The 15,497-nt window shown below is 41.4% G+C and overlaps 1 protein-coding gene across 3 annotated transcripts in view; it reads right to left on the bottom strand.

The window, feature by feature from the left end:
• aida (axin interactor, dorsalization associated) overlaps nt 1–15,497 on the bottom strand; it is an 81,108-nt gene that overhangs the window by 10,735 nt on the left and 54,876 nt on the right. Inside the window, exons 5-7 of one of the 3 annotated variants that reach the window (XM_073056176.1) lie at nt 11,649–11,712; nt 10,347–10,444; nt 8,483–8,494 (exon numbers count right to left, since the gene is read on the bottom strand). The exons of 1 other annotated variant lie outside the window; for it this stretch is intronic. In XM_073056176.1, the coding sequence (XP_072912277.1) occupies nt 8,483–8,494; nt 10,347–10,444; nt 11,649–11,712 (174 nt within the window). The remainder of the gene's footprint in view (nt 1–8,482; nt 8,495–10,346; nt 10,445–11,648; nt 11,713–15,497) is intronic. One more of the 3 variants, XM_073056177.1, reaches the window with a different exon arrangement.

The raw sequence follows: 15,497 nt of genomic DNA, 5'->3' as shown, positions 1-15,497 counted from the left end.
GAAAAGTGAGACTGAATTGCAAGTTTTTGAGAATTACTAGGGAGAAGTTCTCTCAGCTTTAACTAGATTGGACAGAAGTCAGTCCATTTTCCTATCATGCACAAATAGACATTCAGTGTAGGCAGTTATTCAACACAGAAGGCACCAGAAAGGGCTCTCAGTTTTTCTACGAGGCTAGAAAAGAAACTGATACATGGGGGCAGGGAGCAAGGCTCTAGTGCTAAGTCACTGTGGAAGAGGTTGCTGAAGGAGCCTCAGTAAAGGAAGATGTAGCTGAGATTCTGGATGGGCTTAGATTTGACACGAAAGGGGCCCTAGGAGGCTGTAGTTCAAGTGGGTAAATCACCCGGACCAGATGGAATGGATCCCAGATTGCTGAGAGGGAGGGAATTGCTGACACTTATTACCACAGGCCTTCAGTGGAATTAGTGGTGGTGCCTGAGGCCCGGAAAATGGCAAAAGTGAGACCCTTTTGCAAAAGGGTACACACCAGTCCATTTAATTTCAGTGAAAAACTCTAGAAACAGTACCAGAGACAACATACAAACACAAGACTTAAGAAAATGAGTAAGTAACTCACTCCATCAATCAATACAATCATTAATAAAATGATGGAGGATGAAATTTAATTCAGGGAATCGTGAAGTGTTACATTTTGTGGGAAGAATGAGGTCAGCCATTTTGAATGTCAATAGAGTTTTGAATGAGCTATGAGAATTGGGGTACTTGTTTAGTTCCATGAACATGGTAAGACAAATTAAGAAAGTGGTGTAATAAAAACATGGGATCTGGGGCTGTATGGGGCAGAGAAATTATTAAAGAAATATGCAAGACTGTGAGGGACATAGACAGGGTTAAAGCACAGTCTTTTTGCCGAAAGGGGATGCTAAATGCAAGAGGGCATATGCTTAAGATCAGAGATGAGTGATTTAAAAGTGATTTTTTTCTTCATGCAAAGAGTGCCTGTATTCAAATGAGCTGTCAGAAATGGTGACTGAGGCAACATTAGAAAGCTATCTAGATAAGTATATGAATAGGAAAGGTTTAGAAGACTATGGGGAGTTGGGACCAGCTTACTAGGCAACACAGTTGGCATGAACAAGTTGGGCCAAAAACCTGTAGCAGCAAAAAAAAATTTGTGATCAACCCTGATCAAACACTAGCTCAGCCTTAACTGAAGCATTGTGTCCACTTCTGGGCACCAGCTTTGGTTTTGACAAGGGTGCAAAAGGGAATGATTCTGGGAATGCAAAATGGAACAGAGGCTGAGGAGATTTGGTGGAGAGATTTGAAGAAATGGAAGGACAGAAGAAGACCAAAGTAACTAATCCATTATGCAGAGGTCAAGAAATAGGAGACAATAGACAGAGACAGGAGTCAGAGCAATACAGCAGGCAAACAGACCCTCCAGTCCAACTCATCCTTGACAATCAAGATAGTTTCTTGAGCTAGATCCATTTAGATTTGACCCACCTAAATCTTGATGTCCTTACAAAGGGTCTTGGCCTGAAACATCAACTGTTTACTCTTTTCCATAGATGTTGCCTGGTCTGTGTGTTCCTCCAGCATTTTGTGTATGTTGTCTCTAACTCTTTCCTATCTACAAAACGATGTCCAAGAGCCTTTAAAGTGTTATAATTATATCCACATGAGATTTTTTTCATGAAAAATCATGGAGTAGTTCAGGTCTGGAGTACTGTACATAGACAATGTACACACAGGTTCAACTACAGAGAGTTGCAAATACTTGAAAGTAAGGAATTGGCAGGCCATTGCAGAGTTGGACAAGCTGAATTGATCTTGCATGGTCTTCGTAGGACAAATGGCTTCTTTCTGAGCCTTATGCTTCTTACATCAGCCTGCCTCTGAATTCGAACAATCTAATACTGATCATGAATGTGATCTTGCTAGTTATTCTATCTCAGTGCAGTGTGGCAATATATGAACCATTTAATCACACTACCATTATTAATACTTAGTTTAAAAATAATCCCAGATCTCCCCACCACACTTCTTTCTCTCAGAACATCTCTCTGACCACAACAAAAGGCACCAACCCAACAAAGGCTCTTCAACTTGCTCCTCAAAACCTTTCCAAAATCCAAAAGGCACAGGCCAGGAGTGTAATGGCAGTCTCCACTTGTCTGGATGGGTGCAGATCCAACTGCACAAACTCAATGGCATGCAGGACAATGCAGCCTGGTTGACTGATTCCTATCTACCAACCTAACCGTGCACTATTGTTATGTGAAAACCCATGACCACTATCAACTAGAAGACAAAGTGGGCAGAGGTGGCAATGGCACCACGAACAGGGTTTCCTCAAAGTCACACACCATCCCCACGTGGAAAAATATTACAGGTACTTTACCACTGCTGGAACTCTTACCCCAATAACTCTGAAGGATACTTCAACACAAGCATGCAGCAGATCCTGAAGGCAGCTCACTGCATTCAAAGGCATACCATAAGACATGGGAGCAGAATTGGGTCATTTGGCCCATCTAGTCTGCTGCACCATTCAATCATGGCTAATCATTTCTTCCCCTCCTCAGCCCCACTACTTGGCCTTCTCCCCATAACCTTTGATGCCATGTTCAATCAAGAACCTATCAAGCTCTGCCTGAAATACACCAAACCACAGTTGCCTGTGGCAACAAATTCACCACTACCTAAAGAAATTTCTCCGCATTTGTTTTAAATGGACACCCCTCTATCCTGATGCTGTGCCCTCTTGTTTTAGACTCCCCCACCATGGGAAACATCCTTTCCACATAGACTCTGTCTAGGCTTTTCAACATTTGAAAAGTTTCAATGAGATCCCCCTCATCCTTCTAAATTCCAGTGAGTACAGGCCCTGAGCTATCAATCATTCCTCGTATAATAACCCTTTAATTCCTGGAATCATCCTTGTGAACCTCCTCTGAGCCCTCTCCAATGCCAGAAGCATCTTTTCAAAACTGTTCACAATACCCAAGGTGAGGCCTCACTAGTACCCCTGCTCTTATATTCCCGATCTCTTGAAATGAATGCTAACATTGCATTTGCCTTCCTTACCACCAACTCAACCTGCAAGTTTACCTTTATGATGTTCAGCACGAGCTCCCAAATCCCTCTTCAGCTCAGATTTTTGGATTTTCACCGTTTAGAAAATAGTCTGCACATTTATTTCTACTACCAAAGTGCACGACCATGCATTTTGCAATATTGTATTTCATTTGCCCCTTTCTTGCCCATTCTCCTAATCTAAGACCTTACGTAGCCTACCTGTTTCCTCAACACTACCTGCCCCTCCACCAACCTTCGTATAATCTGCAAACTTGGCAATAAAGCCATCTATTCCATCCTCTAAATAATTGAAATCAAGCATAAAAAGAAGCGGTCCTGATAACACTAGTCAGAAAAGGATCCTTTTATTCCCACTCATGCCTCCTACCAATCAGCCAGTGCTCTAACCATGCCCTGTAATACCATGGGCTCTTAACTTGGTAAGCACCTTGTCAAAGGTCTTCTGAAAGTCCAAATATACAGCATCCACTGCATCCCCTTTATCTATCCTATTTGTAATCTCCTCAGAGAATTCCAACAAGTTCATCAGGCAAGATTTTTCCTTAAGGATACCATGCTGACTTTGTCCTATCTTGTCCCATGTCACCAAGTACTCCATCACTTCATCCTTTACATCTGACTCCAACATCTTTCCAACCACTAAGATCAGGCTAACTGATCTATAACTTCCTTTCTGCTGCTTTCCTCATTTTTTAAAGAGTAGAGTGCATTTGCATTTTCCCAGTCCTCTAGCACCAAGCCAGGGTCCAAGGATTTTTGAAAAAGCATTACTAATGCCTCCACAATCTCAACCGCTACCTCTTTCAGAACCCTAGGGTGCAGTTCATCCGGCCCGGGTGATTTATGTACTTTTAGGTCTTTCAGCTTTTTGAGCATTTTCTCCATTGTAATAGTAACTCCACTCACTTCTCTTCCCTCGCACCCTTCAACATCTGGCACGCTGCTAGTGTCTTCCACAGTGAAGACTGATGTAAAATACTCATTTAGTTCATCTGTCATCTCCTTGTCCCCCATTATTTCTCCAGCCTCATTTTCAAGTGGCTCTATATCCCCTCTCATCTCTCTTTTATTTATCTATCTATCTATCTATTTATTTATTTATTTTTTGAATTTAATTTTACATACTTGGAAAAAGCTTTTTCCATTTTGACATTGTTTGTAGTGGCATACTTTCATAGTTCATCTTTTACCTCCTAATGATTCGTTCAGTTGCTCTCTGCAGGTTTTTAAAAGCTTCCCAATCCTGTCTTTCCACTAATTTTTACTTTATTGCGTGCCCTCTCTTTTGCTTTTACATTAGGTTTGACTTCCCTTGTCAGCCAGTTATACTATTTTGTGATTAGAGTATTTCTTCATTTTTGGAATACATCTATCCTGCACTTTCCTCATTTTTCTCAGAAACTCATGCCATTGTTGCCCTGCTATCATCCCTGCCAGCATCTTTTTCGAAGTTACTTTGGCCAACTTCTCCCTCATACCACTGTAATTTCCTTTACTCAACTGAAATACTGCTACGCCAGACTTCACTTTCTACCTATCAAATTTCAAGTTGAACTCATTCATGTCGTGATCACGGCCATAAGCACCTTCATGCATGTCCTGTGAATGGATTGAAAAAGACCTGACAAATCTCATTTAAACACCTCATGCAATGGACAAAGCTGCTGACAATATGGCATGTCATGAGTCATACAGACTCTTCAGCCCAACAAGTCTTTGCTGACCAAAAAACTCCTCTGCTTGTCCCACTAGCCCACATTTGGACCACACTCCTCTAAATCTTTCTTATCCATGTACCTGTCCAAGTGTCTTTTAAATGTTGTTAATTCACCTGCCTCAAACAGGTGAACTCTGGCAACTCACTCCATATATGGACCGCCTTTGGACAAAAAGGCTGCCCCTCAGGGTCCTATTAAATCTCTCAACCCTCACTTTAAACCTATGCCCTCTTGTTCTCAATTCCCCAAATCTGGGAAAAAGACAGAATGCATTCACTTCATCTATACCCCTCATCATTTTATATAGCCCTATGAGATTACTGGCATGGTAGTGTAGAGGTTAGCATGATGCTATTACAGGAGTTATCTTTTCTCCAGTATTCATCCTATGTTGGATATTTGCAGGCTTCAGTTCAGTATCTTTGAAATGATGTTCAAATTCATTTTGAAACAGCTGAGCCAGTGTCTAATTCCATTTTAATTAATTTGCTGTTCATTTCTGATGTAGGCCATATTGCTTGTCTCTGGTTAGTTCTCACATTGTAAATCTCAAGATTACCTAATTCTGTAAGTTTCACCTTTAAATCTGTATTGGTTTAGTGTACGTGAACCCCTGCCACAGTAGTAATCCAATCTGTTTGACAGGCCGGCTTCTGTTTGGACAATGTAATTTTGTTCTCTCTAACTTTCATTCCTGACTACAACTTAATTACGTCTCTGCATGCTCTTTCCACTGATACAGCAGTTTGAACTGCTCTTGTAAATTAAAGTTGTGCTTCAGTTAGGAGCTGTTTTTTGAATGTTTTCTTGTAAGATTCCACAAACTAAACAATCTCTCAGTGCATCTTTAAGCCCATTACCAAACTGACAATGCTTGGACAATCTCTTCAATTCAGCTACAGATGCTGAAATAGGCTCCCCTTACTTTTGATTCCACTTATGAAACCTAAAGCATTCTGCAACCAAAAATGGTTTTGATTCTAAATGTTCCTGCAATACCTTCATAGTATCAGCAAAGGTCATTTTGGCAGGTTTGGTTGAAGCAACTAAATTTCTAGGCAAATTATATGCTTTTCTATGAATTACACTCAGCAAAACCGGCACTTACCTCTCATTAGCTATTTCATTTATTTCAAAATACTGCTCAATTCACTCAGTATATATCACCCAGTTATCAGTTGTGCAATCAAATGTGTCTATTTTTCTGATGTAGCCAGCCATTTAAAAAAAAGTATTAATATCATCACACGGTACTCACAGCTTATGAACCCATGAATTTGTCTGATTTCTGCCTTTTGTTTAAAACTCAACCTTCTGTCTCTTCCACTTGCAAAGAAGACATGCTGTGTTTTTTAAAAAACTTGAACATCATCTTACTGCATTTCAACAGTTAGGTAGTCATCTCAGGTTTGTTTTAAAACTTACTCATCACCACTGTTATGCTTTGTAACTCCAAAACATACAAGCAATTGAAAGAAAACATGGAGCCGGGAGATGCATGTCTCGTTCTGTTTTTACTTCAGTGAGGAGCCTATTTATGACATAGGCCATTCACTTACTTTTATCTATAACCTGTCATGAATTATGTAAACAAATGCTTAATCAATGTATTTATAATATTAATCAAATATTACTGAAATATAAATACACAACATGTGGGACATAAATAAACATTGGTGAACAGTCTATTGTTCCTTTAAATTGGCTACATGTGGGCAAAGAGGTGAAGGCATGCAGTATACATATCCTTGTAGGTCCAGGCATAGAATTTAAAAGTTATGTTGCAACTTTACAAAACACCAATTGGACCACAGTTCAGTATTATGTGCAGTTCTGGTCACTACACTAGATTAAAGATGTGGTTGTGTTGGTGAGAGTGCAGTGGAGATTCATCTGGATATTGCCTGGATTGAAGGTTTTAACTATTGGGAAGGTTTGGATAGGTTGCTTTGTTTTCCCCAGAGTGAAGGAGACTGAGGGGTGATTTAATAGAGACGTGTAAAGTAATCAAAGGCCTAGGGAGGGTAGATAACAGAATCCTCCCCCCATGGTTGGAACAAGAGGGCATGAGTTTAAGGTGAGAGGAAGGAGTTTTAAAGGGGATCAGGGAAGTTCTTTTTTAAGAATGAGTAATTGATATCTGGAACTCACTGCCAAAGAAGGTGATGGTATCTAATATAATCACTACATTATGAGACACTTAGAAAGGAAAGCATGGCAGGATATGGATCCAGTGCAGGTAAATGGGATTTACCTAGATGAGCAAAAAGGTCAATATGGACATGGTGCACCAAAGGACCTGTTACTCTGCGATAAATTCAATGTTGCACGATACCTGGCAAGCTGTCAGCGTGACCCTTTGGATAGAAGGGTGGGATGGTGGGGAAGGATCATTGCAAGAAGTCTTCCTGCTTCCTGTGGTGCTCTCTGATGTTCTAGACACCAGGTACAAGTACAGTAAGCGGCAAAACTAATACCACAACAGGCCCACATCTATTCTTTGGACGCATGCTCCAGACTTATACATTTCATCCACCATCACAGCAATACACATAATGCTGGAGGTACCTGCCTGACCTGCAGAGATTTATGGAGGGAAATGGACAGTTTATGTTACAACTCATAAGACTTAATCAAAACTGGAAAGAAAAAGGGGAGACACAAGACAACTCCAATTGATGTAGCAAGCCCACTTGAACAAACAATGCAAAGATTCTTCAGGATTATCATTGTCCATGTGATTGATACCCTGAGCTAAAGTTCTCTCTGTCTCTGCCCAAATCTAGTGAATGAAGACAAAAACTGCACTATACTGTTGAAGAAATACTGGTGTTTCACTCTGCTTGGAAACACTGGTAGGTTAAAACAGCAACCACAATAGAGATGCTGAAAGAGCAGTGAAGTGGAAATGTGCAGATACCATGGATTGCTCTTCCATGGCTGTCAATCAGATACAACATTTGACTGACAAAGGCACAGGTCAGGATTTCAATTTTAAAAATTGCAGGACAGTTGTAGACCAAAGTGAGGAGGCAAAGAGATGGAAAACTTACAGGCAGAAATATTTTTAAAGAGGATCAACTTACAACAAAAATAACTTGCACTTCTAAAACACCTTAAACAGTAAAACACCCCAAGAGATCACATGGCATGCAGGATAGGAGATATTAGAACTAATAATACTGCTGCCACAAAACAACAAATTTCACAACATATGACAGTGATAATAAACCTGATGCTGACTCTGACTCTAACGGCTTGGCCAAACAATCAGGTGCACATGGAACAGTGGCAGAGAATTGCACAAAGACAAATTGATCTTGGCAGCCTATAGTAGCATGAAGGGAATGCAAGAGGCCAGAAATGCTTATTGAAGGTTGAAGAAGGTCTGCAAAGAGAATGTTTGTAAAAAAATTAATTTGCTGGGCTAAGGACGGCCAGTGGCGTGGAACAGTCAGGAGACCAGTGGAGTTGGGTATCCTGCAGGAGCAACGTGGATGCAGCTTCAGGAATGGATGAACAACACTAAGAGCAGTTGAGAAGAAGACTGAAGGTACATTCTGCACTCTTGTCAATGGACTTCCAATCATTACCTTAATCTACTTTTCTGTAAAGATCAATGACTGAAGTAAAAAGGTTGATTTGACCCCACAGAACAAACCCATCATGGTAAATATCAAAAGCAACCCCATTACCTTCTACAGCTCCTAGGGTTAGAACGCAGGACATGCAGGTCAGAAGCAGGTGAGCCAACAGAACCAGACCATGCAGATGAAAGACAGGATCACATGTTAATGCATCAGCTTAATACAATCTACAACCCCAACACGCCGCAATTATACAGTGATGGCAAAAGACTGGCAGTGACCATGAAGCAGAACAAGAAGTAAAATTTGCCAAAAAGCAAAAGTTTGCAAGTCACGATTAAGTTTTGAATCCTTGGTCATGAGTTTGCACAACCCCTGTGATCCCCATCATCATGGGGATCAACTGAAGAAACAGGAGCAACTATCAGCTTGGGGGGGGGGGGGGGGGAAGAAAATCAATCGTCTCAGTCACAGGGGAATGAGTTACACGGTCCTTACAATGGCAATACTAAGTGGTAAAGTTTCTTTTAGTCCTTTCTCACTTAGTATGGAGGAGGGGTGGTAATGTGTATCCTTTAATCCCTGGTGGATCACTGACAGTTGATATCAAGGCTAAGGGTATGCTTGGGTACAGTAGAAGGTTGTTCATTGACAACACAAGTTGAACACTGTCATAACATGTCAATAGAACATAAGTGCTCTTGTCTGGGTACTTAACTGGAATGGAGTTTGTGAAAAATAAGTGAAGAAAATGCACAGATAATGATCTTGTTCTGATTTGGAGGGGCCTGGGGGAACTGGATCAACACAGGACACACTACTCTACAGCACCAAGTGAACACTGGTTCAAAGCAAAACAGTTTCACAAATAAAGGGCTGCTCAGAAGAAGCATTCAGCAATACAGGGACTTTGAGAGGGTTCGTTGAATTGGAGAGCACACTTGTGGAAAATGGATAGTCTAATTCATTGATTTTTTAAAAACATCTGTCCCCATTTAAGGACTATCAAGTGTTTCTGTTTTAGGGCAGAGATGAATAGAGTAGATAATGAATAAACTAAAAGGAATCCCATGGAAATATTTTCCAGGTCCTAGAATTACACAATCCATGAATATGAACCTGTCCTTACTGAAAGTATGGTAGAATTTCTTGAGGAAAACAATGGCTTTCTCACTGTGACAGGTCTGTTATTACTCAATAAATGAATGAAGAACAGCTTAACCAAACAGTCCCAATTATTCTTACATATGTGGAAACAGCTGTGTCTGTCAAACTAACGTGGGTTTTATCTGGAAGGGTAAGCATTTATGATGCATTGTGATTTTTACAAACCATGTAGATGAGTATGTCTCAGAGGCTCTATCACCTGGTTACAGAGCAAGATGGAGTGTAGGTGAGTGGCAGGGAAGTCAGAAGGGACTTAATGGGAATGTAAGAGAGAATAGGTTACAAGGAAGTAAGAGGGAAGGGGATAATGGCTTGTGCTGAGAGCTGGCATGAACTCAATGGGCCAAATGTCACAAGGAAATGTAAGCAAGTCTACAGTTCACCCACCAGCACTGCTATAATCACTGAACAATAAAACCTAGAGAAATGCCGAGACTGGTTTGCTGCTTTCCTCACCACAACTCAATGGGCCATTTAACCTTGAACACAGAAAGGAGAAAGGACAGTGGCTTCAGACTGAAGGTTCATATGTCACAGAATGTGGGGAGAGTCCACCAGACCTAACCACTAGGTATGGGTGAAGCTACCCAGGGATATTCCCTGCTGTAGAGATGATAAATCCTACTTCACTGGAACAGATAAGAACCAAGTTGAATCCCTTCAGCATTGTGAATGCTTCTCTTTGATTCCTATCAGGAACAGATGGCCAAATATTGCCGGTTTTATTCAATTCAGCACTCATCATTCTGCCTTCATCAACAAGCCCAGTCACTCAAGTACAGGAATCAGTGCCCCATTAGCCAACCTGGAACTCTGGTAGTGAAGAAGTCAGGGGTTCCTGCTCCGCCATCCTCCTCTTCCTCAAACTCCAAGTTCTCCTCTTCTCCAGGTGCTAAGATTTTCCTGTCACACAAATCAAAACCAATGCTTATGAAGATTCCCAGCCTTCCGGCAACTTATCCTTGACTCAAAATAAATCCAAATGCTACAGGAAGTTGAGCCCATAAGTTGAAATATGGGACCACACAGACAATGAGCTGCATTTCATTACATAAAGCTCCTAACAATTCAATGCATCACAACCTGTCCTTGTAAATGGCTATTTCTACACCAAGAGTGTTCAATGCACCCCCTATCCCCTGGAAAGACCTGTGAAGGTGAAAGGATTCCTTGCTCATTGATTAGTTACTATTAAGTTCATTTTTTTAAATTAAGAGACTATTTAAACACTTACTGAACAATAAACAATCTGCTGGAAGAACTCAGAGGCCTGAGCAGAGAAAAGAAAGGATTTTGAGATATTTTAGGTTGAAACCCTGAATAAGGATTGAAAGGCAAGATGGCTGGTATAAAATGAGTAGTGAGAAAGCATTCTGGGATGATATGTTGGCTGATGAAGGGTGTAAAATAATAGGTAGGTTATTGCCTCGTAGGGGAGGGGAGCAAGGTTTCAAACTGAAATGTCAACAACTTCTCACCCACCCCAACATATGCTGCTTGACCCGCTGAGTTCTTCCACAGATTGTATATGCTCCAAATTCCAGCATCTGCAGTCTCTTGTGTCTCCATTGTAAACGTTTATTGAAAAAGGGAACAGCCTGAGCAATTAAAATACTAAATGGTCACTCCAATTATGCCTGTCAGCATCAGTAACTGCAGCCATGACTGTCTTGTGAAACATCTGGGACCTCTAACCTACAGAGGAAAACTGTGAGCCCGGGACATCAGTAAGATCACTCTTCTCCGTTCACAGAGAAGACAATTTCATCAAACCACAGGAACAAGAATTCAACATCAATGTGATCACCAAAGTTATTAGAGAAACCCACCATAAAGTAAAGATTCATTCAGTCATCAAGCAAAATGAAGTGTTATTTTAGTTATTCACTTAACTAGGACAGAAATCAGCTGATGCAGCAGAAAAGGAAGACTGGATGGAAAGCAAGCTGAGGCTCTGTGGCATGAACAAATCATGGACAAATCCTGATAGTCTGTTGGAAAATCGCATGCCCAAAAGAAAGAGAACAGAAGCAACTCATTATCAAGATGGATCAATTTTATTAAACTAAGAGTTTTAATGGACAAGATGCCAAATTAAATCATTTACCTTATAGGGACAGGTTGAACATCAAAAGGAAAATCTTTGTTATAAGAAAGAATGTTCTTTAAAACTGTAAAGAAAAAAAGCAGAAAACAAACCAATGTCTACTATTAAAAGCAGCAGTGCAGGTAAATATGGGCTTTCATCTCCAGACCCTGTAGTTGTTTTCAAACAGACAGATTCAATCTTTAAACTTTGCAATCATATTGGAATTCATGTGGTTAAATTACTGGACTAAAATCCAAAAGAGTCAACTATTGATTTGAAGCCCCAATTCAAATTCCACTACAATAATTAGTAAGTTCAGAATTTCCAAAAACCTGGTATCAGTTACAGTGATCCTGAAACTCAAAATCTGCCTTAAACCATCTTATCCACACTGCTCTTCAGGAGAGAAAGCCAGTATCCCCTCCCAGATCTGGTCCCCTTTATTCCAGACCTAAAGCGAATGTAATCAACTCAAAATATGCCACATTAGGGGCATTTAGGGATGGGCAATAAATGTGCAACCCCCTAGATGAATAAATTAACGATCTTTGATGGTTGCAATCATATTTTAACCCACACTGATTTCACTTATGATGATGCTTAAATGGATGCAGGAATTTAACTACAATCACATTTAAGAATCTTTGACACAGTGTTTTGATATCCAGATCTCTAGTTCTCCTGAAGGAGAGGATGCAGAAAATAGCTGTGGCACAACCTGTGTAAAATAATCTGTCAATTTCCACCATCTTTAATAGGATCCTACCACCAAACACATCTTTACTATACCTCCCCCTCCACGCTCCACTTTCCATAGGGACCGCTTCTTCCATGATTCCTCCTGACCATTCGTCCCTCCCCACATATCTCCCTCCTGGCACATATCCCTGGAGCCATAAATGCTAACCTGTCATTCACCTCCTCCCTTATCTCCATTCAAGGGTCCAAACAGTCGTTCCAAGTGAGATATCACTTCAACTGCGAATCTATTGGGGTAATCTATTACATCCGGTTCTCCCAATACAGCCTCCTCTACATCAGTGATAACCAATCATACTGGGGGACCGCTTTGTCGAGAACCTCCGCTCCATCCACCAAAAATGGAATTCCCGGTGGACAACCATTTTAATTCCTATCCCCATTCCTAATTCGACATGTCGGTCCATGGCCTCCTCTTTTGCCATGATGAGGCCTCTCAGCATGAGGAGCAACACCTCATACCATCTGCTTAGCTTCTAACCTGATGGCAAAAGCACTGATTTCAGAAATTCTTTTGTTCCTTCCCCTTCCCTCTTCTTCAATCCTCCATTCTGGACTCCTCTCTCTTCCTCTCAACCCCCTCCCACCCCGGTGCCCCTCCTTCTTCCCTTTCTCCCATGGTCCACTCTCCTCTATCAGATTCCTTTTTCTCCAGCCCTTTACCTTTCCCACCCACCTGGCTTCAATTTTCACCTTCTAGTTATTCTCCTTCCCCTCCCCCTACCTTTTATTTTGATGTCTTTCCCCTTTCTTTTCCGTCCCGAAGAACGGTCTCCGCCCAAAATGTCAACTGTTCATTCATTTCCATATTCTGTATGGTGCTGACTGATCTACTAAGTTCCTCCAGCATTTTGTGTGTGTTGCTCTGAAGCAACCTGCCCTTCAGTTTTGTGAAGTTATCATGGCATCATGCCCTAGAGTGTAAAGCAATAGTTTCACCCTCTGTAGGATAGTTTGGGCCTGGTCCACTGATACCTAATTTTTTGTAATGCAATTACAAGAATGTTGCAAGGATGCAAGGGATTAGAATGAGAATCTAACCCCTTGGGAGAATGGGCGAGAACTTTGTTCCTTGCAGTGTAGGAGCCCGAGGAATAACCTTGTAGAGGTGTATAAAATCATGAGTAGTAAAAGTAGGGTTACATAGGCACACATATTTTCCCCCAGGGAAAATAAATCAAAAACTGGTGGCCACAAGGTTAAGGTGAGGGGAAAGATTCAAAGGACCTGAGGGGCAACTTCTTCACAGAGGGTGGAGGGAATATGAAACAAGCTGCCAGGGGCAGGTACAATAAAAAGTTAAAAGACACTTTCCTATCCATATACCTACCTAAAAGCAGGCAAGTGAGTGTAGATGAAATGGGCGGACATATTGGTGAGAGGGTGAGAGGGTGGGAGGGTGGAGGGGGGAGAGGGGGAGAGGGAGAGGGAGGAGAGGGAGAGGGAGGAGAGGGAGAGGGAGAGCGAGAGAGCGAGATTTTATATACATATAAAAGTTGGTATTCATGGGTTCATGTCCATTCATAAATCTGATGGCAGGGGGAAAGAAGTTGTTCCTGAATAGTTAAGTGTGTGCCTTCAGGCTCCTGTACCTCCCCAGTGATAGCAATGAGAAGAGGGCATGTCCAGAGTAATGGGGGTCCTTAATGCTGGATGCCATCTTTTTAAGGCATCACTCCTTGAAGATGCCCTGGATGCTGGGGAAGTTAGTGCCCATGATGAAGCTGGCTGAGTTTACAACTTTCTGCAGTTTATAGGTCCTTCCAGTCCTTTGAGCCATGCCATCAGCAACCCACCTATTTAACCCTAGCCTAATCCCTGGACAATTTACAATGGATTAACCTATGAACCAATATGTCTTTGGACTGTGGGAGGAAATCAGAGCACCCGGAAGAAACCCATATGCATTCCACAAGGAGGACGTACAAACTCCTTACAGAAGATGCTAGGATTAAACTCTGAACTCTGATGCTCCAAGCTATAATAACGCTGTGCTAACCGTTAGGCAACCATGATATCCTTATGTCACTGTATGACTATAACACTGAGGCTATCTTTGCAATGTGACAGTTGGGACTTTACAGCTACTGTGAGGTGATTATACAACTGAGGCCACATTTTCACTCAATTTCACCATAATGGCCCAGAAGTTCCAGCAGCAACCCACATTTGATCCTGACTTCTGGTGCTGTCTGTGCAAACACCACACGTTCTCCCTGTGAATACAAGGTCACCCCTGGATGCTCCAGTTTCCTCCCGCATCCCAAAGATCCTGTAAATTACCCTTGGGATAGTTGAGTGGTAGGAGAATCAGGAGGAGTTGAGGAGAAAGTGAAAGATAACAGGTTACAGAGGTAGAGGAGGGGGAGTGGGACAGATGGAATGATTCTGCTGGTAGCTACCTTCGGCTCACTGGACCTAATGGCTTCCCGTAAGCAAGTTTAATTTAAAGTGGCAAGTTTTAAATCTCTCTTTTGCAGGTACCCATCTTAAAGATTTGCTAAACATGTAATCAACTCATGGGTCCCTGTCAGTGCTAGGCTGATAACGAGTTGTTTGGAGATGCAGGTCAGCAGCCCTAGGTAATGCTCCCTGGCAAGCAGTTTCAAAATTTAACAGGGTCCTTACTATATCTTAGATAGGGATAACTTACAACAAGGGGAACAGCAAGTTTATAATGTTAAAGAATAGTCATGCTGCCAGAAGAAGCACTTATGGCAGGGACTCAATTAAATTATGTCTTTAAGGTCAGTGGTAGCTCGTCTCTGGGTTCCAGACAAATACTTGAACATGTAATAACAAAGGGAAATAAACTATACATGTTAAAACAATTAAAAACATAATTCTGGAAACATTCAGCATGTGATGCAGCATCTGTAGAGGGAGAAACATGGTTAACCCTTTATCTGACTCAAATCATTAATTCTGTTCACTCTCCACAGACGGTATCCGATATCACTAAGTATTTCCTGGATTGTTTTTTATTAATCAGACAGGATTTTCAGTGCCATTCTATGGGAGTACAGCACAGTTGCTGCCACCATCTTTCAAATCAATAAGGCTCTTTCACTGAGAAATTAAAGATTTTACAGCTTTATCCACACTGGA

Source organism: Hemitrygon akajei, chromosome 9, assembly GCF_048418815.1.
Source record: "Hemitrygon akajei chromosome 9, sHemAka1.3, whole genome shotgun sequence".
In the NCBI taxonomy this organism is placed as follows: domain Eukaryota; kingdom Metazoa; phylum Chordata; class Chondrichthyes; order Myliobatiformes; family Dasyatidae; genus Hemitrygon; species Hemitrygon akajei.
Note: the sequence above shows the minus strand (reverse complement) of the source record. Positions and strands in the feature narration are given on the sequence as shown.